This window comes from Electrona antarctica (genome assembly GCF_951216825.1).
Source record: "Electrona antarctica genome assembly, chromosome: 6".
Classification (NCBI taxonomy): Eukaryota; Metazoa; Chordata; class Actinopteri; order Myctophiformes; family Myctophidae; genus Electrona; species Electrona antarctica.
In genome coordinates, this window is record NC_136811.1 from 24743565 (window position 1) to 24768542 (window position 24978).

General features: G+C 44.3%; 2 protein-coding genes across 2 annotated transcripts in view; both read left to right on the forward strand.

Annotated features, from left to right (window-relative positions):
* The window catches only part of LOC306925011 (aromatic-L-amino-acid decarboxylase-like), a gene marked incomplete at both ends in the record, with an annotated part of 84847 nt that overhangs the window by 46818 nt on the left and 13051 nt on the right, over positions 1–24978 (forward strand). The window lies entirely within an intron of this gene.
* On the forward strand, positions 16305–17197 carry LOC306925500 (uncharacterized protein). Its single transcript, XM_079504355.1, has 3 exons — positions 16305–16404; positions 16588–16771; positions 16880–17197. The coding sequence occupies exons 1-3, from the start codon at positions 16344–16346 to the stop codon at positions 17121–17123; spliced, it is 489 nt and encodes a 162-aa protein (XP_079360481.1). The 5' UTR covers positions 16305–16343; the 3' UTR covers positions 17124–17197.

Sequence of the window (24978 nt, forward strand, 5' to 3'; positions counted from 1 at the left end):
AACATATCAGCTCCGTTGTCAAGACCAGCTTCTTCCAACTCCGTCTCCTTGCTAAGGTCAAACCATATCTCCCCCCAAAACAGTTAGAAACCGCAATCCATGCATTCATTACTACCAGGATAGACTACTGTAATTGTCTCCACCAGGCCGAAGGCATGGGGAGAGAATATGTTTTGCACTCCATCCGTCCGTCCGTGTGTCCGTGTGTGTCCGTGTGTCCGTCCGTCCGTCTGTGACCAGCTAATCTCTGGCACCGTTAACCCGGTCGATGCCAAATTTTGCGCACACACTCCCTGGATGCCAACGATGAACCTCTGCCCCAAAATTTCCAGAACGGCCTATTAAAGCGCCACCAGGAGGCCGCTTTGTGCAAAACAAGTTTTTAGACAGTACACCTACAGATTTTGTCCAAACATCACGCAAATTGGTACACAGTCTCTCTAGAGCCATTCAACGAAACGAGTCTTTCAGATTTCTCAGACGCCATCCTGATTGGCTAAGATTGGCTTCCAAAGTTCGCAGGAGTGCTCAGTTTCAAACAAAATGCTGCAAATCATGAACACATCGTGTGATTTCCGTGAAATTGTGCACGCACATTCCCACTAGGCAGAGGAAGAAATGCCACATGAACATTTTCAACTCAGCCTCATGGTGGCGCTATAACTGGCCGAAAAGTGTTTTTACCTCTAACTGCACGGATCTGTGGATAACTTTGTATGCCAACTCCCTAGAGGCCAAGGAAAAACCTTTGCCTGGAATTTTTCACATCTGCTCTTTATAGCGCCACCAGGAGGCCGACATATGTAAAACACATTTTCTAATATTACTCCTTCAGATTTTATCCAAATTTCACGCAAATCGGTACACATGCTCTCCATAGTCATGTGATCAAGACGGGTTTGTTTGATTTCTCATAATCCACCCTCATTGGCTACGATTGGCTTCTAAATTTTTCAGGAGTAGCCCGTTTTGTACAAATCGCCACAACTACTCAACGCAGCGTCCGGTTGTGGTGAAACTGTGCATGCATATTCCCACTAGGCTTTGGAAGAAATGCCACTTGACAGTTTTCAAATCAGCCTCATGGTGGCGCTACAACAGGCCAAGCCGCGTCACACACGTTTATATTGCTCCTAAACATTTTGCCAAACATCACACACACACTCCTATCCTCCTGGTGGAGACCTGTGCCCAGAAGGGCACTTTTTCTAGTTCACTATACATTGGCATCGAACACTCTGCAATTAGGCGACTGCAACTGGTCCAGAACGCTGCTGCTCGCCTATTAACTGGTACCAAAAAGAGAGAACATATAACCCCCGTGCTGGCCTCCCTTCACTGGCTCCCGGTTTCATTTAGAATCGATTTTAAAGTCATGTTATTTACTTTTAAATGTTTAAATGGGCTGGCCCCCGAGTATCTCTCCGAGCTCGTGAAACCCTACAACCCGGCTAGAGCTCTGCGCTCCGCCGATCAGGTACTGCTAGAGGGCCGAATAACATAGAAGAGCACTAGGGGCGCACGCTCTTTCGCGGCTGCGGCTCCTAGGCTCTGGAAGAGCTTGCCTCTTCATATTCTATCTGCCCCATCCATTAATGTTTTTAAATCTCACCTTAAGACTCTAGAGCCATTCAACGAAACGAGTCTTTCAGATTTCTCAGACGCCATCCTGATTGGCTAAGATTGGCTTCCAAAGTTCGCAGGAGTGCTCAGTTTCAAACAAAATGCTGCAAATCATGAACACATCGTGTGATTTCCGTGAAATTGTGCACGCACATTCCCACTAGGCAGAGGAAGAAATGCCACATGAACATTTTCAACTCAGCCTCATGGTGGTGCTATAACTGGCCGAAAAGTGTTTTTACCTCTAACTGCACGGATCTGTGGATAACTTTGTATGCCAACTCCCTAGAGGCCAAGGAAAAACCTTTGCCTGGAATTTTTCACATCTGCTCTTTATAGCGCCACCAGGAGGCCGACATATGTAAAACACATTTTCTAATATTACTCCTTCAGATTTTATCCAAATTTCACGCAAATCGGTACACATGCTCTCCATAGTCATGTGATCAAGACGGGTTTGTTTGATTTCTCATAATCCACCCTCATTGGCTACGATTGGCTTCTAAACTTTTCAGGAGTAGCCCGTTTTGTACAAATCGCCACAACTACTCAACGCAGCGTCCGGTTGTGGTGAAACTGTGCATGCATATTCCCACTAGGCTTTGGAAGAAATGCCACTTGACAGTTTTCAAATCAGCCTCATGGTGGCGCTACAACAGGCCAAGCCGCGTCACACACGTTTATATTGCTCCTAAACATTTTGCCAAACATCACACACACACTCCTATCCTCCTGGTGGAGACCTGTGCCCAGAAGGGCACTTTTTCTAGTTCACTATACATTGGCATCGAACACTCTGCAATTAGGCGACTGCAACTGGTCCAGAACGCTGCTGCTCGCCTATTAACTGGTACCAAAAAGAGAGAACATATAACCCCCGTGCTGGCCTCCCTTCACTGGCTCCCGGTTTCATTTAGAATCGATTTTAAAGTCATGTTATTTACTTTTAAATGTTTAAATGGGCTGGCCCCCGAGTATCTCTCCGAGCTCGTGAAACCCTACAACCCGGCTAGAGCTCTGCGCTCCGCCGATCAGGTACTGCTAGAGGGCCGAATAACATAGAAGAGCACTAGGGGCGCACGCTCTTTCGCGGCTGCGGCTCTAGGCTCTGGAAGAGCTTGCCTCTTCATATTCGATCTGCCCCATCCATTAATGTTTTTAAATCTCACCTTAAGACTCTAGAGCCATTCAACGAAACGAGTCTTTCAGATTTCTCAGACGCCATCCTGATTGGCTAAGATTGGCTTCCAAAGTTCGCAGGAGTGCTCAGTTTCAAACAAAATGCTGCAAATCATGAACACATCGTGTGATTTCCGTGAAATTGTGCACGCACATTCCCACTAGGCAGAGGAAGAAATGCCACATGAACATTTTCAACTCAGCCTCATGGTGGTGCTATAACTGGCCGAAAAGTGTTTTTACCTCTAACTGCACGGATCTGTGGATAACTTTGTATGCCAACTCCCTAGAGGCCAAGGAAAAACCTTTGCCTGGAATTTTTCACATCTGCTCTTTATAGCGCCACCAGGAGGCCGACATATGTAAAACACATTTTCTAATATTACTCCTTCAGATTTTATCCAAATTTCACGCAAATCGGTACACATGCTCTCCATAGTCATGTGATCAAGACGGGTTTGTTTGATTTCTCATAATCCACCCTCATTGGCTACGATTGGCTTCTAAACTTTTCAGGAGTAGCCCGTTTTGTACAAATCGCCACAACTACTCAACGCAGCGTCCGGTTGTGGTGAAACTGTGCATGCATATTCCCACTAGGCTTTGGAAGAAATGCCACTTGACAGTTTTCAAATCAGCCTCATGGTGGCGCTACAACAGGCCAAGCCGCGTCACACACGTTTATATTGCTCCTAAACATTTTGCCAAACATCAAACACACACCTATCCTCCTGGTGGAGACCTGTGCCCAGAAGGGCACTTTTTCTAGTTCACTATACATTGGCATCGAACACTCTGCAATTAGGCGACTGCAACTGGTCCAGAACGCTGCTGCTCGCCTATTAACTGGTACCAAAAAGAGAGAACATATAACCCCCGTGCTGGCCTCCCTTCACTGGCTCCCGGTTTCATTTAGAATCGATTCTAAAGTCATGTTATTTACTTTTAAATGTTTAAATGGGCTGGCCCCCGAGTATCTCTCCGAGCTCGTGAAACCCTACAACCCGGCTAGAGCTCTGCGCTCCGCCGATCAGGTACTGCTAGAGGGCCGAATAACATAGAAGAGCACTAGGGGCGCACGCTCTTTCGCGGCTGCGGCTCCTAGGCTCTGGAAGAGCTTGCCTCTTCATATTCGATCTGCCCCATCCATTAATGTTTTTAAATCTCACCTTAAGACTCTAGAGCCATTCAACGAAACGAGTCTTTCAGATTTCTCAGACGCCATCCTGATTGGCTAAGATTGGCTTCCAAAGTTCGCAGGAGTGCTCAGTTTCAAACAAAATGCTGCAAATCATGAACACATCGTGTGATTTCCGTGAAATTGTGCACGCACATTCCCACTAGGCAGAGGAAGAAATGCCACATGAACATTTTCAACTCAGCCTCATGGTGGTGCTATAACTGGCCGAAAAGTGTTTTTACCTCTAACTGCACGGATCTGTGGATAACTTTGTATGCCAACTCCCTAGAGGCCAAGGAAAAACCTTTGCCTGGAATTTTTCACATCTGCTCTTTATAGCGCCACCAGGAGGCCGACATATGTAAAACACATTTTCTAATATTACTCCTTCAGATTTTATCCAAATTTCACGCAAATCGGTACACATGCTCTCCATAGTCATGTGATCAAGACGGGTTTGTTTGATTTCTCATAATCCACCCTCATTGGCTACGATTGGCTTCTAAACTTTTCAGGAGTAGCCCGTTTTGTACAAATCGCCACAACTACTCAACGCAGCGTCCGGTTGTGGTGAAACTGTGCATGCATATTCCCACTAGGCTTTGGAAGAAATGCCACTTGACAGTTTTCAAATCAGCCTCATGGTGGCGCTACAACAGGCCAAGCCGCGTCACACACGTTTATATTGCTCCTAAACATTTTGCCAAACATCACACACACACTCCTATCCTCCTGGTGGAGACCTGTGCCCAGAAGGGCACTTTTTCTAGTTCACTATACATTGGCATCGAACACTCTGCAATTAGGCGACTGCAACTGGTCCAGAACGCTGCTGCTCGCCTATTAACTGGTACCAAAAAGAGAGAACATATAACCCCCGTGCTGGCCTCCCTTCACTGGCTCCCGGTTTCATTTAGAATCGATTTTAAAGTCATGTTATTTACTTTTAAATGTTTAAATGGGCTGGCCCCCGAGTATCTCTCCGAGCTCGTGAAACCCTACAACCCGGCTAGAGCTCTGCGCTCCGCCGATCAGGTACTGCTAGAGGGCCGAATAACATAGAAGAGCACTAGGGGCGCACGCTCTTTCGCGGCTGCGGCTCCTAGGCTCTGGAAGAGCTTGCCTCTTCATATTCTATCTGCCCCATCCATTAATGTTTTTAAATCTCACCTTAAGACTCTAGAGCCATTCAACGAAACGAGTCTTTCAGATTTCTCAGACGCCATCCTGATTGGCTAAGATTGGCTTCCAAAGTTCGCAGGAGTGCTCAGTTTCAAACAAAATGCTGCAAATCATGAACACATCGTGTGATTTCCGTGAAATTGTGCACGCACATTCCCACTAGGCAGAGGAAGAAATGCCACATGAACATTTTCAACTCAGCCTCATGGTGGTGCTATAACTGGCCGAAAAGTGTTTTTACCTCTAACTGCACGGATCTGTGGATAACTTTGTATGCCAACTCCCTAGAGGCCAAGGAAAAACCTTTGCCTGGAATTTTTCACATCTGCTCTTTATAGCGCCACCAGGAGGCCGACATATGTAAAACACATTTTCTAATATTACTCCTTCAGATTTTATCCAAATTTCACGCAAATCGGTACACATGCTCTCCATAGTCATGTGATCAAGACGGGTTTGTTTGATTTCTCATAATCCACCCTCATTGGCTACGATTGGCTTCTAAACTTTTCAGGAGTAGCCCGTTTTGTACAAATCGCCACAACTACTCAACGCAGCGTCCGGTTGTGGTGAAACTGTGCATGCATATTCCCACTAGGCTTTGGAAGAAATGCCACTTGACAGTTTTCAAATCAGCCTCATGGTGGCGCTACAACAGGCCAAGCCGCGTCACACACGTTTATATTGCTCCTAAACATTTTGCCAAACATCACACACACACTCCTATCCTCCTGGTGGAGACCTGTGCCCAGAAGGGCACTTTTTCTAGTTCACTATACATTGGCATCGAACACTCTGCAATTAGGCGACTGCAACTGGTCCAGAACGCTGCTGCTCGCCTATTAACTGGTACCAAAAAGAGAGAACATATAACCCCCGTGCTGGCCTCCCTTCACTGGCTCCCGGTTTCATTTAGAATCGATTTTAAAGTCATGTTATTTACTTTTAAATGTTTAAATGGGCTGGCCCCCGAGTATCTCTCCGAGCTCGTGAAACCCTACAACCCGGCTAGAGCTCTGCGCTCCGCCGATCAGGTACTGCTAGAGGGCCGAATAACATAGAAGAGCACTAGGGGCGCACGCTCTTTCGCGGCTGCGGCTCTAGGCTCTGGAAGAGCTTGCCTCTTCATATTCGATCTGCCCCATCCATTAATGTTTTTAAATCTCACCTTAAGACTCTAGAGCCATTCAACGAAACGAGTCTTTCAGATTTCTCAGACGCCATCCTGATTGGCTAAGATTGGCTTCCAAAGTTCGCAGGAGTGCTCAGTTTCAAACAAAATGCTGCAAATCATGAACACATCGTGTGATTTCCGTGAAATTGTGCACGCACATTCCCACTAGGCAGAGGAAGAAATGCCACATGAACATTTTCAACTCAGCCTCATGGTGGTGCTATAACTGGCCGAAAAGTGTTTTTACCTCTAACTGCACGGATCTGTGGATAACTTTGTATGCCAACTCCCTAGAGGCCAAGGAAAAACCTTTGCCTGGAATTTTTCACATCTGCTCTTTATAGCGCCACCAGGAGGCCGACATATGTAAAACACATTTTCTAATATTACTCCTTCAGATTTTATCCAAATTTCACGCAAATCGGTACACATGCTCTCCATAGTCATGTGATCAAGACGGGTTTGTTTGATTTCTCATAATCCACCCTCATTGGCTACGATTGGCTTCTAAACTTTTCAGGAGTAGCCCGTTTTGTACAAATCGCCACAACTACTCAACGCAGCGTCCGGTTGTGGTGAAACTGTGCATGCATATTCCCACTAGGCTTTGGAAGAAATGCCACTTGACAGTTTTCAAATCAGCCTCATGGTGGCGCTACAACAGGCCAAGCCGCGTCACACACGTTTATATTGCTCCTAAACATTTTGCCAAACATCAAACACACACCTATCCTCCTGGTGGAGACCTGTGCCCAGAAGGGCACTTTTTCTAGTTCACTATACATTGGCATCGAACACTCTGCAATTAGGCGACTGCAACTGGTCCAGAACGCTGCTGCTCGCCTATTAACTGGTACCAAAAAGAGAGAACATATAACCCCCGTGCTGGCCTCCCTTCACTGGCTCCCGGTTTCATTTAGAATCGATTCTAAAGTCATGTTATTTACTTTTAAATGTTTAAATGGGCTGGCCCCCGAGTATCTCTCCGAGCTCGTGAAACCCTACAACCCGGCTAGAGCTCTGCGCTCCGCCGATCAGGTACTGCTAGAGGGCCGAATAACATAGAAGAGCACTAGGGGCGCACGCTCTTTCGCGGCTGCGGCTCCTAGGCTCTGGAAGAGCTTGCCTCTTCATATTCGATCTGCCCCATCCATTAATGTTTTTAAATCTCACCTTAAGACTCTAGAGCCATTCAACGAAACGAGTCTTTCAGATTTCTCAGACGCCATCCTGATTGGCTAAGATTGGCTTCCAAAGTTCGCAGGAGTGCTCAGTTTCAAACAAAATGCTGCAAATCATGAACACATCGTGTGATTTCCGTGAAATTGTGCACGCACATTCCCACTAGGCAGAGGAAGAAATGCCACATGAACATTTTCAACTCAGCCTCATGGTGGTGCTATAACTGGCCGAAAAGTGTTTTTACCTCTAACTGCACGGATCTGTGGATAACTTTGTATGCCAACTCCCTAGAGGCCAAGGAAAAACCTTTGCCTGGAATTTTTCACATCTGCTCTTTATAGCGCCACCAGGAGGCCGACATATGTAAAACACATTTTCTAATATTACTCCTTCAGATTTTATCCAAATTTCACGCAAATCGGTACACATGCTCTCCATAGTCATGTGATCAAGACGGGTTTGTTTGATTTCTCATAATCCACCCTCATTGGCTACGATTGGCTTCTAAACTTTTCAGGAGTAGCCCGTTTTGTACAAATCGCCACAACTACTCAACGCAGCGTCCGGTTGTGGTGAAACTGTGCATGCATATTCCCACTAGGCTTTGGAAGAAATGCCACTTGACAGTTTTCAAATCAGCCTCATGGTGGCGCTACAACAGGCCAAGCCGCGTCACACACGTTTATATTGCTCCTAAACATTTTGCCAAACATCACACACACACACTCCTATCCTCCTGGTGGAGACCTGTGCCCAGAAGGGCACTTTTTCTAGTTCACTATACATTGGCATCGAACACTCTGCAATTAGGCGACTGCAACTGGTCCAGAACGCTGCTGCTCGCCTATTAACTGGTACCAAAAAGAGAGAACATATAACCCCCGTGCTGGCCTCCCTTCACTGGCTCCCGGTTTCATTTAGAATCGATTTTAAAGTCATGTTATTTACTTTTAAATGTTTAAATGGGCTGGCCCCCGAGTATCTCTCCGAGCTCGTGAAACCCTACAACCCGGCTAGAGCTCTGTGCTCCGCCGATCAGGTACTGCTAAAGGGCCGAATAACATAGAAGAGCACTAGGGGCGCACGCTCTTTCGCGGCTGCGGCTCCTAGGCTCTGGAAGAGCTTGCCTCTTCATATTCGATCTGCCCCATCCATTAATGTTTTTAAATCTCACCTTAAGACTCATCTTTTCTCCCTGGCTTTCACTCAGTCTTGAGTCCATTTTAGGTTTTGTTTTATCTTAGCTCTTTTTTGTTTTGCTTATTTTTACCTTTCATGCTTATATTTTGTCAACATTTCTGATTGTGTTTTCTCGTTTACATTCTGTGTTCTCCTGCCTGCCTATGTTTTTCTTTTTCCACTGATCTGTACAGCACTTTGGTCAACCTTGGTTGTTTTAAAACGTGCTTTATAAATAAAGTTTGATTTGATTTGATTTGATAGTGTATGTACGCATAGTTTCATTATATAGATATTCCACTGTTAGGTTCTTAGTGTACGTATGATTCTTAGTGTCTGCTAAATGCTTAAATTCAAAATGATGTATCGTATACAGTACATCGAATCATACAGTACAATATAGCCCATATATATCGTATCATAATATCGTAGGTAGATATCGTCGTACTGTATCATATCATTACTGTACCTTCCAGGCAGTAGTTCAGCTATGGTAGCCCAGCGGTTCCCCAGCTGTTTGTGTGCCAGGCAGATGAGTCTGTCTTCTTCTGGGGTCCAGAACCTCCAATTGATTTGTGGGTCCAGCTGGTTGCAGTCGTGATGCATCCCCTGCACTGACCACCTCTTCAACGACCCGTGCCAGCGGTTTTTGATGCTGTTGTCAGTCCTGGGAACCACACAAACACGTGCGCGCAAAATGGCGGATCTACATTACAAGCTTGTAAGAGGGGCACCAGTTCAACTTGTGGGCAAGGCACCACCAAACCCATAAAACTGCTCCTGGGTACCATTAATGTACATGCAGCCCATCAATCCACTATCTGTGTGTGTGTGTCTGTGTGTGCGTACAGAGTGAACACTACATTTCCCTACAGGGATAAACTAAGATTTGATTATTGTTATTATTATGATTCTATTCTGTTGTCTATCATGGTACTGTACTGTACTGTACTGTACTGTACTGTACTGTACTGTACTGTACTGTACTGTACTGTACTGTACTGTACTGTACTGTACTGTATCATAACATTACTGTACCTTCCAGGCAGTAGTTCAGCTATGGTAGCCCAGCGGTTCCCCAGCTGTTTGTGTGCCAGGCAGATGAGTCTGTCTTCTTCTGGGGTCCAGAAACTCTTCTTTATTTGTGGGTCCAGCTGGTTGTGCCAGTGTTCGCGACACTGCTTCCCAATGCGACCATCCATGTGCTTGGCAATGACAGCCCAATGCCTGGGACCATACTTATTAATTAGCTGTATGAGCTGAGGATAGGATAGGATAGGATCGGTCAGTTTAGTTTAGGTCCGGTCAGTTTATGTATTTTAGGTAAGTGTGTGTGTGTGTGTGTGTGTGTGTGTGGGGGGGGGGGGGTGTACCCTGTCATCCTCCTCTTTGCTCCAGTATCCTTTTACACTCTCTGAATCCAGCAGAATCTTCCATCGATAGTAAACTTGAAATCTTGACTTATGCTGACAGCCCCCCCCCACATACACACACACACACACACACACACACACACACACACACACACACACACACACACACACACACACACACACACACACACACACACACACACTTTTCAACAATGTATTCATGTCCACACTATAAGAACAGTACACAAGCAAACATTACAGGTGCAGTTTAGATTGCATTCAAAGTCATGGCACATGTCTTGTCTTCACGATACAACATGAATGATTGTGAATCAATGTCACTCAGCGTCTCCATCATATATGGCTGCCATCAAACGTAGCAGTCGCGAGTCCTTCTACCTCGCCTCTGGACATCCCAAACGGTTGAAACCCTCCCAACAACCAGTCTGTGCATGTGGGCATGTCCCAGGCTGGACCACCAAAGAAAGCAAAGTCCCGCACACTGTCTTCACTTACAAAACTTTGATTGATGCAACGTTTTGGTCGCTCTCACCTTCATCAGGCATGAATCAAGGTCCCTGTAGAGGACCACATTTCTGATGTGGTCCATCCATGTGAGTGCCATTCGTATAGTTTTAATTCCAATTGGATGCTATAATGGATGCTATAATTCTACAATTAAAAAGTGTTCCTTTAAACTTTGTCTCTTCTCTTGAAAGTATGTTGTGATGTATAAAGTTTGCTGTGTGCAATACATCAAAGACTAATATTATAATAGACTAGAATTCCTCATAGCTTCTATTCTGATGTCACATACGACATACCTTCATGTTTTGCGCTATGACAGACCACTTTGATCCATAGACCTTCATCAAGCGCCTTAATCCCTTATCCTGTAAAGACATCAAACAGCTATTAAACTAGAGTCCCACCCATTTGTTAGCTGATAAACTATTCTACTGTATGGGATTTATTTGTGTGTATATTTTTGACTTATGTGTAGGATACATGAAAGATGAATGCTTAATTCTAGTTCAAACAGGTGTATTGGTATGATAAATGAAGGAAAACAATAAAGGTTTATATTGTTTATTGGAAATTCTGTCACCTATGGGGCTCTCTTGCATTTCTCCTGTTTCATTCTGTGTTTCCCTAACTCTCCAGCAGATGTCCCCAGTAGCTACACAATGTGTAGCCTACTGTCAGACACTAGACTGCATATATTAATAATTAATTTGGTATTGGGTAATCTAGTAATTAATACGGTAGATTCCGTTCTTACCTCCTGCTTGGTCCATGTCATCTCCCTGGATAACAAGACATTATTATTATTATTATTATTATTATTATTATTATAGGCTTATCACACACTTCATCAGTTGGCGAAAGGGCCTTTCTGTGTGGAGTTTGCATGTTCTCCCCGTGTCCCCTAGGGTAGGTACCCTCACAAAAACATGCAGCAATCCTGGTCTCGAAACTGCCTCCCCCTGGCCAGCCGGGGCGCCTGATGGAGGGGAAAGGAACTGGTTGGAATAACGTGTTACTTCCACGCGCTACGTCCAACCAGGGAAACTCCCCCCTGTCAGGTGCAAAGGATCAACTTGGACACTCAGGCATGAAGGAAGCATGAGTTCAAGTCCGTTGCTCTCCCCATGTCCCCCATATATGGTGACTAGGTTGGCGGAGGGTGTGTAGAGCCCAGGATCACATTAGATAATTGACACGGGGGTGAAAAATGGGTTACAAAATCGTGGGATATATAAAAAAAAAAAAAGCTGCTTCTATAAGACAAAGCATTGGCACACACATTCAGTAAAGGCAACTTCGCAAAACACCATTTCACCACCCCAAACATTGGCGCGCGCTGCACGTGCCATGTTATTAATTTATGATATTATTTTCTCTTACACCGACTTTTATCCCTGTCTAGGACCGTGGTAGACCAATGCAAGGTTGGGATGTTCCCCTTTCACAACGATTTACAAATCGCATTTTGGGACATGGTCTGAAAAATGTCAGTCTTGGGAATTATTGAGTGGGAATCCCCGGTCTCCTCATTCAAAGCTCCTTAAATTTTGTCCTACGTAACATCAGTGCCCCATGAAGCTAATTTGCTCATTTTGTTCTAGGCCCTGCTAGCAGCATCAGACTTGCTGGAAGTCACGGCTGTTCGAGACGCCTGCTGTAGCTACATGAGGCGTCACATGGACGTAAATAACTGTGTAGAGATTTACTGCAGTGCTGACGACCACTCCTGTGAAATGTTGAAAAGAGACAGCATGGATTACATTCTTGAATACTTCAGCGTCATCTACCGGCAGGTTAGTGATTGAGGATCATACATTTACCACAGTGGTTGTTTTATTACCATTACTCTGTGGCGACTGTGGCTCAGGAGGTAGAGCAGGTCGTCCAATGATCCATGGGTCGGCGGTTCGAATCCCGGCTCCTCCTGTCTACATGTCGAAGTGTCCTTGGGCAAGACACTGAACCCCAAATTGCTCCCGATGTGCTGGTTGGTACCTTGCATGGCTTCCGCCGCAATCGGTGTATGAATGGGTGAATGTAATGCACAATCTATGACTGTAAAGCGCCTTGGATGAAGGCGCTATATAAATGCACCATTTACCATTTACTCAACTTCTCACCATAACAACTGACCCGGACCACCTGGGTAGAAACATTCAATCAGTCACAGTGATTGCATATTAATAAGCTACAGTCATATGTTCATTTCACTAAACAAACCATCTATCACCAGTGAACATTTCAGATGAGAAAATGTGACTTCAGTGTGAAGTATGGGAACTTGGGAACAGTGTCTTCATGTACCAGTGATATCTTTTTCATCTATCAATAGGCAGCGTTTCTCTCTCTTTCTGTGGAAACACTCACAGAGGTTCTCTCCAGTGAACATCTGAATGTTCCAGAGGAGGAGGACATGGTGTTTGAGGCTGCCATGCTGTGGTTAGACAAGTGTCCTACCCGCAAGCAGAGCTTTGGACAGGTCAGTCATTGGTTATTCTCTCACCTTGTAAGATGATCAGCAGTCTCTGCCTATCAGTATGTCAGGGGTCTTCTAAATGAAAGGTAGTTTCTAGAGTCACTTTCCACTACATGCTTGGCATGTACTGTATATGTGTAGTTTTTGTGTACTCCGGCAGCCAAAAGGGGGAAATTTGGTTTAAATTGTTTTTTTTTATTGGCCTAAAATATTGTCTTTATACATATGAATCCACTTGCTGACCGGCTGACGGTATTGAGGAATTGTTTTTTTAGGGGGAGATATGTGACCATACCTCCATATAAAACCTATATAAGAAATAACTATATACAAAATGTTCCACTCCACACCCCGGCTGCTGGACTAGTGGTGCTGGCTGGTAATATGCATAATTATTTTGTGATGTTGATCACCCAATATCCAGTTGGACTAGTACTAATACTTCAGCAGGGCTGTCAGAGGTTCATCTCTGAAGCCAAGGGGGAGTGTCCCTACAGTAACAAGGCACACCCACGCAGCGGCAGGACCACAGGTACCCTGCTGAACACAAGCATGCAATGTTGTACCTGATGTGAGAAAAAAAGTCAATACAACGAACAATAAATCAAGTCTGTTTAAGGAGGTAAGCTCTTGTATTTTGTTTTCGTTAGGTAAGATATGATTTTGGGTTAGTTCTTTTTTATTTATTTCAACATTCAATCAGTTTCTTCGATGGGTGGCTGGCATCTCCCTTAGAGATAGGGTGAGAAGTTCAGTCACACGAGAGAGACTCCTTCGCCTAGAAAGGAGCCAGCTTAGGTGGTTCGGGCATCTGGTTAGGATGCCTCCCCGGCGTCTCCCTAGGGAGGTCCTCGAGGCACGTCCCACTGGGAGGAGACCCCGGTGCAGACCAAGGCGCAGTTGGAGGAAACGCATCGACTCACTGGCCTTGGAACGTGAGAGGGAGCGTCATTATTCCATGTTGTGTCTCAGCCCCCTAGACTGGTCCCTCATTATAATTTCGGGGAGCTCCTGCAAGAACTCCAAGACACTTTCACCACTGCTTATATGTCCATTTAGTATAGCATCTCTATTAAGACTGGACTATAAGAACTGTCTGAGAATAGGGTTGGGGAAGCTTGCGCCCCGGAAGGGCTGCCGGAATAGGCAAAGAGGCTTATTCCTATTATTGTATGTGTTTCTTCTGCCTGATTCTTCATAATACATGCACATGAACACTTCACCCTGAATGGACATTGGGTTGCCAAACTGAAAGCTCAACCAAATACATTTGGTTTCTCCTTCAACTTTTAAATCTCTCTGTCTCACCTGCTCCTTCTCCTCTGCTTGTTGAAGTGATCGTGACATTGGGAGAGACTATAAATTCCAACGGCATTGACATAGTTGAGATCTTTGATCCACTGACCAATCAGCAGAAGACTCTTGGACGACTGCCCTTAAAGAAAATAGGCGGGTATGCTGTGTGTGCATCAGGTGAGGATTACCATCACAGTCAATCAATTTAGGTAACCAATCTTTTCCCAAGAGCACATTTTATTCCGAATTGTAAGCCATGATCTACCACTAAAATACTGTATGTCTTAAAAAAAAGGTTCAGTTAGATATTTACAGCTGGGGGCAAAGATACCAGGTGGCCATTCGCTTCGGTCAATCTGGGAACACACTTTACATTCTTGTGAATCTCAAAGTGCTACAGGGTTTAAAGCATTTATTTTTAACAATCAAGGTATAACTTGTTTTAATTTAGCTCTTTCTCCATCTCCACCATAGGTTCCAGTCTGTATTTGGCCGGAGGCCGATTCTATGATCAAGATGATGATGATGTTGATGATAATGTTCTCAGTAGAGAGATGTGGCGCTATGATGTTCACCCTAACTCATGGTTCAGGATGGCTCCCATGAATGAGCCACGCATTTTAATCAGTAAGATTGACATATTTTTTTAAGTAATTTGACAAATAATTCTAGACAATATCAGTTGCTTTTATCTAATCTAATTAAATAAAAACAATTAGAAATGTGTTATTGTTAACTAGCAGAGGCATCTGTACAGGTAGCAAAACATCAGTTCCAACTGCAGATTAATGATGTCACAAGTGGATCCAGTAGATATTAGATCGCAAGTTATTAACGTTTTAAAGGAGCATTCAGTGATTTGGGTGATTTGGAAAACCACCCAGTCCGCCCCGTAACAAAATGTACACATGCACACGCTCTACAGTGGGGGGAAGTGCAACAACATGTGCACCAAGGCCCGCCCCCACACATGATTGGAGGAAGGCCCCTCTCATCCTGATTGGATGAAGGCTTTGCCACCCGCCACCAAAACTGAAACTAGGGTTTTTGACCCCAGGGGCTCACTGGGGACAGGGAGGAACTCCTTAAATGGTCAGCACACTCTATAGTAGGGAGGATTATCCAAATACAAAGAAAAATAGTGATATTTGAATGAAGCGAAATCACTGAATATACCTTTAAGATTTTCGGTCTCGCTGGCTAAACGGGGGGGGGAACATTTTCGATGACGTCCCACTGTTGCGCAACATCGAATGTTGCGCAACATGCGCTCCCAGCCTGTGGAGCGATGTGATCTAATTTTGATATCATTAATCTCCGTCCTATTAATCAATCTCCGTCTAGGGCATCAGACTGTACTTATTAACAGGACAGAGACCTCCGTCTGGGGCCCTTAAACTGTTAATCACATCTGCCCCGTCTATGTTTCGGAATAACCACTAAGGATCTTGGTATGGCTCATCAGTTTCATTTTTGTTTTTTCTCTGCTCAACCCCACATGGCCCATAGGCCTGGTGATGCTGGATGGATATGTGTTTGCAGTCGGGGGCTGGGGCAGAAAGAGAAGTAAAGACTCAATGGAAAAATACGACACCATCACAGACACCTGGCAGCTCATGGAGTCTGTCGGTGTGGCAGCGCATTACGATTCTCACGGCTGTAATGTGGTCGCACTGGATGGACATCTCTATTTTATTGGTATGGAACATATGTACGGTTCAGCCTGTTGGTGCAATTGGTGTTTCATGAGGTTGTTTTTCATGTTAGTGAATGTCAAGCATAATGGTTCAAATGAATCCTTTGGTATTATTTATGTATTCATGCTTCTCCTGTTGACATTGAATAATGTTTTGATGTTTGTCTTCCTGGACTCTAGGTGGTGCTCCAGATGGATCACCATGGATGACTCCAAACCCGTCCCAGGGGGCCAAGTACAACCCTAAAACATCTGTGTGGACAGAAGTTGCTCCTATGCAGATTCCACGTAATGCATCAGCTGCTTGTGTTCTGAATGGGAAGATCTATGTTACAGGTATCATACCTCTTCTTAAAGGCTCTTAAGGTGGTTGCACACTGGACGCGTTTTTCGGAAAACCGACGGAAAAATGCAGCTAAAATTCCGAAAACGTGTCCGGTGTTAGTTCCATAATAGACTTTGGGCACATAATAAAACACCCTAACATTCGCTATCCTGTTAACTCTTGATTGTCTATAGGTGGTGGGTATTATAATGTATATAATAATATTAAGACAGTTGGAAATTCGATGGAGTGCTTCAACCCCCAGACCAACCAATGGACCATGTGTGCCTCCATGCGAGTGGAACGCTACTCGCCTAGCATGGCTGTCGTGGATGGAATGATCTACGTTCTGGGAGGCACTGACATTGATGACGTTAGGTATGAATGACACTGCTACTCTTGGAATGTCTGTGAAAATGTGTCTTCTTGTCCACACCAGACATTTCTCTTTCTCTCATGGCTGTTTGCTTGTGTCTCTTCATGTAGTCCTGCCCGCATCATCGAGTGCTACTGTGAAGAGACGGACACGTGGAAAACTGTGGGACAGATGGCTCATGCTAGCTCTAGTCTCAAATGTGTGTCTCTCAAGCTGAGGAATGATCATAGTAAACCCATAGACGATGATGATGATGATGATGAAGATTCCATAGATGATGATTCTGATGATTCCATAGTTGTTGATGATGATGATGAGGATGATTATGATGACGATTATTCCGATGGTGACTAGGGTTGGGGTCTGGAACCGGAAGAACTGAATCCAACATTCAGGAACAGGAATCGGTTCCATCACATTTAGTACCGTTTTTTTATCACAAAGCAATGTGTGGACTACAATTACAATACCGGTGGTTCTCAAACCTTTTTTTTTTTTTATTTCAAGAACCACCATAACTGTTGTGTTACAGATCCCTAAGGGCCCATTTGGAACCTGACTGAATTTGTGTTTTGGTTTTCATTAAAATTGTTTGATAAATATAGGAATCATCTCAACCCTAAAGCTGACAGAATATTGTTGTGTATATATAATATATTGATAGATTGATATATAATGTAAACAATGAAGATGATGATTACGAAGACTTTTTTTGAAATATTCTTTATCCCACAATTTTGTAACCCATTTTTCACCCCTGTGTTAATTATCGAATGTGATCTTGGGCTCTACACACCCTCCACCAACCTGGGGAGAGCAACGGACTTGAACTCATGCTTCCTTCATGCATGAGTGTCCAAGTTGCTCCTTACACCTGACGGGGTAGTTTCCCTGGTTGGACGTAGCGCGTGGAAGGAACACGTTATTCCGACCAGTTCCTTTCCCCTCCATCAGGCGCCCCAGCTGGCCAGGGGGAGGCAGTTTAGAGACCAGGATTACCGCATGTTTTTTGTGAGGGCAAACTCCACACAGAAAGGCCCTTTCGCCATCCCCGCCTCGGGTATGGGAACTGATGACGCGAGGAGAGAACACGCCGCCAGCACCCACAGCATCCCCAGCGGGAATCGAACCCAGGACCTTCTAGCTGTGAAGACTTCCTGCTCGGACGTCACAGAGAAGAAGACACACTGTGTTGTGATGGTGGTGTGAGTTGAGTTGACTTCAGAAGCTCTGCTCAGATGAAAGAGATGGGGAGGAGAGTCCGCGTTTTCAGACCTGAGCCGACAGCCGCGGCCGTTTTCTCTGTCGGCCAGCGTCTTTTCCGGGTTTTTAGACAGCTGGTGGATGGAAAAGAAGCTCCACCCACACGGCTGAATGCCGCGACGGCCAGATTCCTGGAAACGCTTGCCCCCGCGGCAGTCAGCCACCGGGGTGGAGCTTAATTGTCTGGTAGGTCTGGTGACAGCTAGAGAGATGGACACAGCGTCCCATGCTGCTACTGGCCAACCTATCAGAGCTGAGGGGCGGGGCCTTCCCTTCCAGTCAGTCTTTCCATGGATGCAGACGTGACTCCCAGAACCAGCCTATCAGAGCAGAGGGGCGGGGCCTTCCCTTCCAGTCCCTCCATGGATGCAGACGTCACTCCCAGAACCAGCCTATCGGAGCTGAGGGGCGTGGCCTTCCCTTCCAGTCCCTCCATGGATGCAGACGTCACTCCCAGAACCAGCGTCTTGTTGAAAGGTCAGTTCAACCTGTCAGTCTGTTCCTGTTCACGAAACTGTATACTGGTCATTGTTGAGAAAATAAACAATTATTTCTGAACTTCCTTGTTTTCCTGCCCTCCAGCCCTGCAGCTGGGCAGACGCAGCCAGCGCGAATATTTGTTTTCTTGTGTTTTTCGTCAATTTATTACTTTATGTTAGGTAGCCATGTAATAAGCGGGATAATATCTGACTAGGTGGTCATTGTCGGGATATAATTCACCTTCAGGGTGATTAACCGCTTCGGCTCGGTGGTTAAACTCCCTCTCGGTGAATTGTCTCCCGACAATGACCACCTAGCCAGATATTATCCCTTACATTACTGAATTCAGTGTTTGACCAAATGGAATCAAGCATTCAACCAATTGTGTAATAATGAGTATTAGTGAGGACCAATGATATGAAGATGGGTTGAAAGTGGGTGAAGTGCTCCTTTAGGCCTGAGTTATAGCCAAGAGGCCAATAGCAAGAGGGGCCAACTTTGCATTACTTCCTGTATCTGCGTGAAGGGGGTGGACACATTATTAGGAGACGGGAAGAATGTTGGAGTCTATTCATTTACAATGGGAGAGTGAACGTGAACACAGCTTCTGAACCATTCCTTAACTCCACGTTCACTGAACTAAATACTGGACCCAATCATCACAAGGCACACAATAGTTCCAATATATTCATACTAAAATGGCTTCTTTTAGCGAGACAAATCAGGAGAAAATCTACTTTGTTCTCGACATTTCTTTATCCCGGCAACAAACTCTCGCGAGATTTGAGAGGAGTCCGGAAGAGCCTCTCTACCCATCTGCAATTTGAAGGACGAGGGGGCTCTGGCCCCATATTTAAGATGAGAATATGTGAATATTGGAATATTATAACGTGAAATGAATGGACATGGTTCCAATGCTTAATAATAATAATGTAATTTTCCATAACTGTCTTAGACTCTTGGTTGATGGGGGCTGATTTCCGTTGTCAGTGTTGTTGTCAGCCTGGGAGAGGGAGGGTGGTGGGAAGGTTGGGGAGAAGCAAACCACGCCTACTTTATTTAGGAGACCATTTGTGGGCTTTGTGTACCATTTCGCCTCTAGTGGCTCCAATGAAGATCGCCCATCTTTATAAATTAATACTCTTTGGTTATAGAGCATAGCAGTGGAAGTGGTTTTCTGGACCCCCTGAAACATTGTGTAGCCTAGAATCCAGCCATCCAGGATCCTGCATGACCATAAAACCTTTGATTCTGTGGGAAAATGAAGATGAAAAGCGCTAAACAAATGTAATATATTAGCATATAATTCAATATTTTTTTTCACAGAATCAAAGGTTTTATGGTAATGATTCACCAGGATACTGGATGGCTCAATTCAAGGCTTAGAATAATTGATATAAATATTTTTGTAAATCTCTATGGGATCTTTTTTTTCTTTTAGTTTTCAGTGGGTCCAGAACTAAACTCTGATTCTGAATCCATTTCAAGCATTAGTTTTGCACAAAAAACACTCCTTGGGCTAAAGACGGCAATCGCCACTTGCCCAAATGTGCCCAAATTCCCCAAATGTGCTGACCTCATCACATTTGCAGAACTAATGCTTGGAATGGATTCAGAATCATGACAACCCCCTAGTTTCACACGTCACATGCTACTTAAAGCATAATTAAAATTTGACATTTTTGCCTTTTATATAGGATGTCAATGGTATGGTCACATATAAACCCCTATAAATAATTGCTCAATGCCGACAGCCGGTCAACAAGTGGATTCATGAATGTAATAGACAATATTTTAGGCCAATAAAAATACTATATACCAAATTTCCCACCCCACAACCCCGGCTGCCGGACTACTGCTGTTGATAACGTGACTTTAACCCTTAGGGTTCCAATGCATTTTCACACTCATCTGTATGTCTTTCTCTTTCTTGCCGTCCCTGCAGTGAATGGCAACGTGAAGGAGGAACCCATCCACAGTGAATGGCAACGTGAAGGAGGAACCCATCCACAGTGAATGGCAACGTGAAGGAGGAACCCATCCACAGTGAATGGCAACGTGAAGGAGGAACCCATCCACAGTGAATGGCAACGTGAAGGAGGAACCCATCCACAGTGAATGGCAACGTGAAGGAGGAACCCATCCACAGTGAATGGCACCGTGAAGGAGGAACCCATCCACAGTGAATGGCACCGTGAAGGAGGAACCCATCCACAGTGAATGGCACCGTGAAGGAGGAACCCATCCACAGTGAATGGCACCGTGAAGGAGGAACCCATCCACAGTGAATGGCAACGTGAAGGAGGAACCCATCCACAGTGAATGGCACCGTGAAGGAGGAACCCATCCACAGTGAATGGCACCGTGAAGGAGGAACCCATCCACAGTGAATGGCACCGTGAAGGAGGAACCCATCCACAGTGAATGGCACCGTGAAGGAGGAACCCATCCACAGTGAATGGCAACGTGAAGGAGGAACCCATCCACAGTGAATGGCAACGTGAAGGAGGAACCCATCCACAGTGAATGGCAACGTGAAGGAGGAACCCATCCACAGTGAATGGCAACGTGAAGGAGGAACCCATCCACAGTGAATGGCAACGTGAAGGAGGAACCCATCCACAGTGAATGGCAACTTGAAGGAGGAACCCATCCACAGTGAATGGCAACGTGAAGGAGGAACCCATCCACAGTGAATGGCAACGTGAAGGAGGAACCCATCCACAGTGAATGGCAACTTGAAGGAGGAACCCACCCACAAGAAAACCTCCCAGCAGATTCAGGAGCATGTGACCAAGTGGACCAATCAGTGTGGCCTGGACATCGTCCGTGTCCACAAGCCTTTCCACACAGACAACCACAGCATCCTTTCACCAACTCACCTCCTTCACACCTTCTGTAGGACCACACACACACACACACACACACACACCTAAACATGCTAGAGACTTAATATTGTTTTAGTGATGGGCATGTGTGCTTGATTTGGATGTCAGACAGATGTCAACAGAGTAATCACATTGTTTTTGTTTTGTAAAACACAGAAAAAAACTCTTAGAGTTGCCAGTTTTCAACAATTATTTCTTTGTCGTTATGCCAATGCCCTCGCCACACATGTTACCATCTTCCAATGTTTCCGGTATGCCAATGAACCCTCCCCACACATTTCTGTGTTGCCACTGCTGTTGCACCGTACTGACTCGCCTGCCAGTGAGGAGCCCCCACCGGGAGGACCTAGTGCCTCCATCCTACTCCTCCTGTTCAACACCCCTCTGACCTCCCCCTCTTCCTCCCGAACACAGACAGTGTGTCAGTGTTTCCACACCTAAGCGCAAAACGGCCGACAGCCGCGCACGTCTTACGCTGCCCGCAGCTTATTTTCCGAGTTTTTAGACAGCTGGTGGATGGAAATTAAGATCCACCTCCGCGAACGACTTGCGCGGAGGAGAGCGTTTCCGGGAACCTGGTTTCGGTTGCCTCGTGGTGGATTGGATCCCCCTAGAGTCCCACATAGGTGGACTTTACCCGTGTACTGCCACAACCAAGTGCCACTAAAGTTGACTTTGTTTTGGTGGTGGGACTCAGTGATGTAACTGTATATAAGGTTTATAAATAAAAATTGTTCATTGTTTTCTGTCACATCAACCAACAACTAATTCAGTAACTATAGCAATCATCTAATTTGAGTGGAATATACATTAGAATATCTACCTCTGTGATGGAAGTATAAATTATAGAGGATTATTTTTGTAATTACTCAAGTTGATTTTAATACCTCAAAATGTTTTATTGAAGCTGAGATACTTTCCAATTCAGGAACTCAAATTGTCCACATTACAGCTAATCTTCATCCTTTTGTTTCTGTTTATATATCCATTTAGTGTACTGTATATAGCCTACTGTACACATGACTGTATACAAATACTTTGTTAAACCAACATTTGTATATAGTTGACTAAAGTATGTATGTATGCAACAAAGACAAATACTAATGTCTACACTAGACCAAGGTTCAGAAACGTGTCTTTTATCTTTAGCAGACCTATGCTTCCATCTAGTGGTGGAAAGGACTCCTTGCCCACATTTATGAAGCCACTTGTGCCTAACTTTACCCACCATACAACATCTGCAATGAAGGTTTATCTGATCTTCCTAATCTTATCTGGATGAATGAATAATAGCATTTCAAACACATATATCTGTGTTTGAAATACACAGATATATATAGGCTTCATGGCTTGAGTTGAGTTCCACTCTCACTGTCAAACCTTAATTGTGCAGTATATCATTTTACAACCATTGTAGTCTACTTGATTGATAGTTTGGAAATTGTATTCACAGTAGACTGTGTAGAAACAGTCGTCCACTTCACAAGAGTTGCACATTTTCAATTTAATGCAATAAATCATTCACCACTGGAGATAGTTATGGGACAGGTCTTTGCTTACAACTGTCCTGCAGCTTTATAAATGAGGGTTAAACATTTGGTTAAAAATGTTGCTCTTATTGGTGCGCCTGAAGCTTTTGTTTCTAGGTGTAAGTATGTAGGACTAGTAGCATGCCAAAGTTTGCGCTGTTGCCATTGAGAATGCATTGGGTGTTTAAGTTAAATAACTCAGAAACTACAAAACATTTCAAAGTAAAAAGTTCCAGCATGTGTCTCCACAGTACGCTGAATTATAAAAAGTGTGAATGGAGTTTCTAGGTGAAAGTGATATTTTGACTTGCCATAACGTGCCATTGAGCCCCATTATAAATGTCTCAAATTTGAAAGCACTATATTTCTAAAACTATGAATCATTTCAAAGATTCCTTTTCAGGCAAACATGTCCACCGTAAGATGAACCTAAATAGGTCTGAATGGGATTTCTAGGTGTAAGTATGTAGGACTAGTAGCATGCTAGTTGAGAATGCATTGGGCGTTTAAGTTAAATAACTCAGAAACTACAAAACATTTCAAAGTAAAAAGTTCCAGCATGTGTCTCCACAGTAAGCTGAATTATAAAAAGTGTGAATGGAGTTTCTAGGTGAAAGCGATTTTTTGGTGCCACTATCTTCCATTGAGCCCCATTATAAATTTCTCAAATTTGAAAGCACTATATTTCTAAAACTATGAAACATTTCAAAGATTCCTTTTCAGGCAAACATGTCCACCGTAAGATGAACCTAAATACATTTGAATGGGGTTTCTAGGTGTAAGTATGTAGGACTAGTAGCATGCCAAAGTTTGTGCTATTGCCATTGAGAATGCATTGGGCGTTTAAGTTAAATAACTCAGAAACTACAAAACATTTCAAAGTAAAAAGTTCCAGCATGTGTCTCCACAGTAAGCTGAATTATAAAAAGTGTGAATGGAGTTTCTAGGTGAAAGTGAAAGTGACGTGCCACTATCTGCCATTATAAATTTCTCAAATTAAAAGCACTATATTTCTAAAACTATGAAACATTTCAAAGATTCCTTTTCAGGCAAACATGTCCACCGTAAGATGAACCTAAATAGGTCTGAATGGGGTTTCTAGGTGTAAGTATGTAGGACTAGTAGCATGCCAAAGTTTGCGCAATTGCCATTGAGAATGCATTGCGCGTTTCAGTTAAATAACTCAGAAACTACAAAACATTTCAAAGTAAAAAGTTCCAGCATGTGTCTCCACAGTAAGCTGAATTATAAAAAGTGTGAATGGAGTTTCTAGGTGAAAGTGAAAGTGACGTGCCACTATCTGCCATTATAAATTTCTCAAATTAAAAGCACTATATTTCTAAAACTATGAAACATTTCAAAGATTCCTTTTCAGGCAAACATGTCCACCGTAAGATGAACCTAAATAGGTCTGAATGGGGTTTCTAGGTGTAAGTATGTAGGACTAGTAGCATGCCAAAGTTTGCGCAATTGCCATTGAGAATGCATTGCGCGTTTCAGTTAAATAACTCAGAAACTACAAAACATTTCAAAGTAAAAGGTTCCAGCATGTGTCTCTACAGTAAGCTGAATTATAAAAAGTGTGAATGGAGTTTCTAGGTGAAAGTGATTTTTTGACCTGCCATAACCTGCCATTGAGCCCCATTATTAGTTTCTCAAATTTGAAAGCACTATATTTCTAAAACTATGAAACATTTCAAAGATTCCTTTTCAGGCAAACATGTCCACCAAGATGAACCTAAATAGGTCTCAATGGGGTTTCTAGGTGTAAGTATGTAGGACTAGTAGCATGCCAAAGTTTGCGCTATTGCCATTGAGAATGCATTGGGCGTTTAAGTTAAACGCCCAATGCATTGGCCCATGGTCTCGGAGTGATTTTCGTCTTTTTTCAAATCCTTTTCAAAAAACAGCATGCTATAGTATGCAGTCCGTGATTTTCGTCTTTTTTTCAAATCCTCAAAAATTATGAAAAACGGCATGCTATAGTATGCCGTCCGAGGCCTTGGGCTATAGCCCATGGTCTTGGAGTGATTTTCGTCTTTTTTTCAA

Excerpts from the sequence above, each read along its gene's own strand:
- LOC306925500 (XM_079504355.1), top strand. The coding sequence starts at position 16,344 with ATGCAGATTCCACGTAATGCATCAGCTGCTTGTGTTCTGAATGGGAAG. Across the intron at positions 16,405-16,587 it reads TGGGAAGATCTATGTTACAG|GTGGTGGGTATTATAATGTA; the intron begins GTATCATACCTC and ends GATTGTCTATAG. Across the intron at positions 16,772-16,879 it reads ACTGACATTGATGACGTTAG|TCCTGCCCGCATCATCGAGT; the intron begins GTATGAATGACA and ends CTCTTCATGTAG.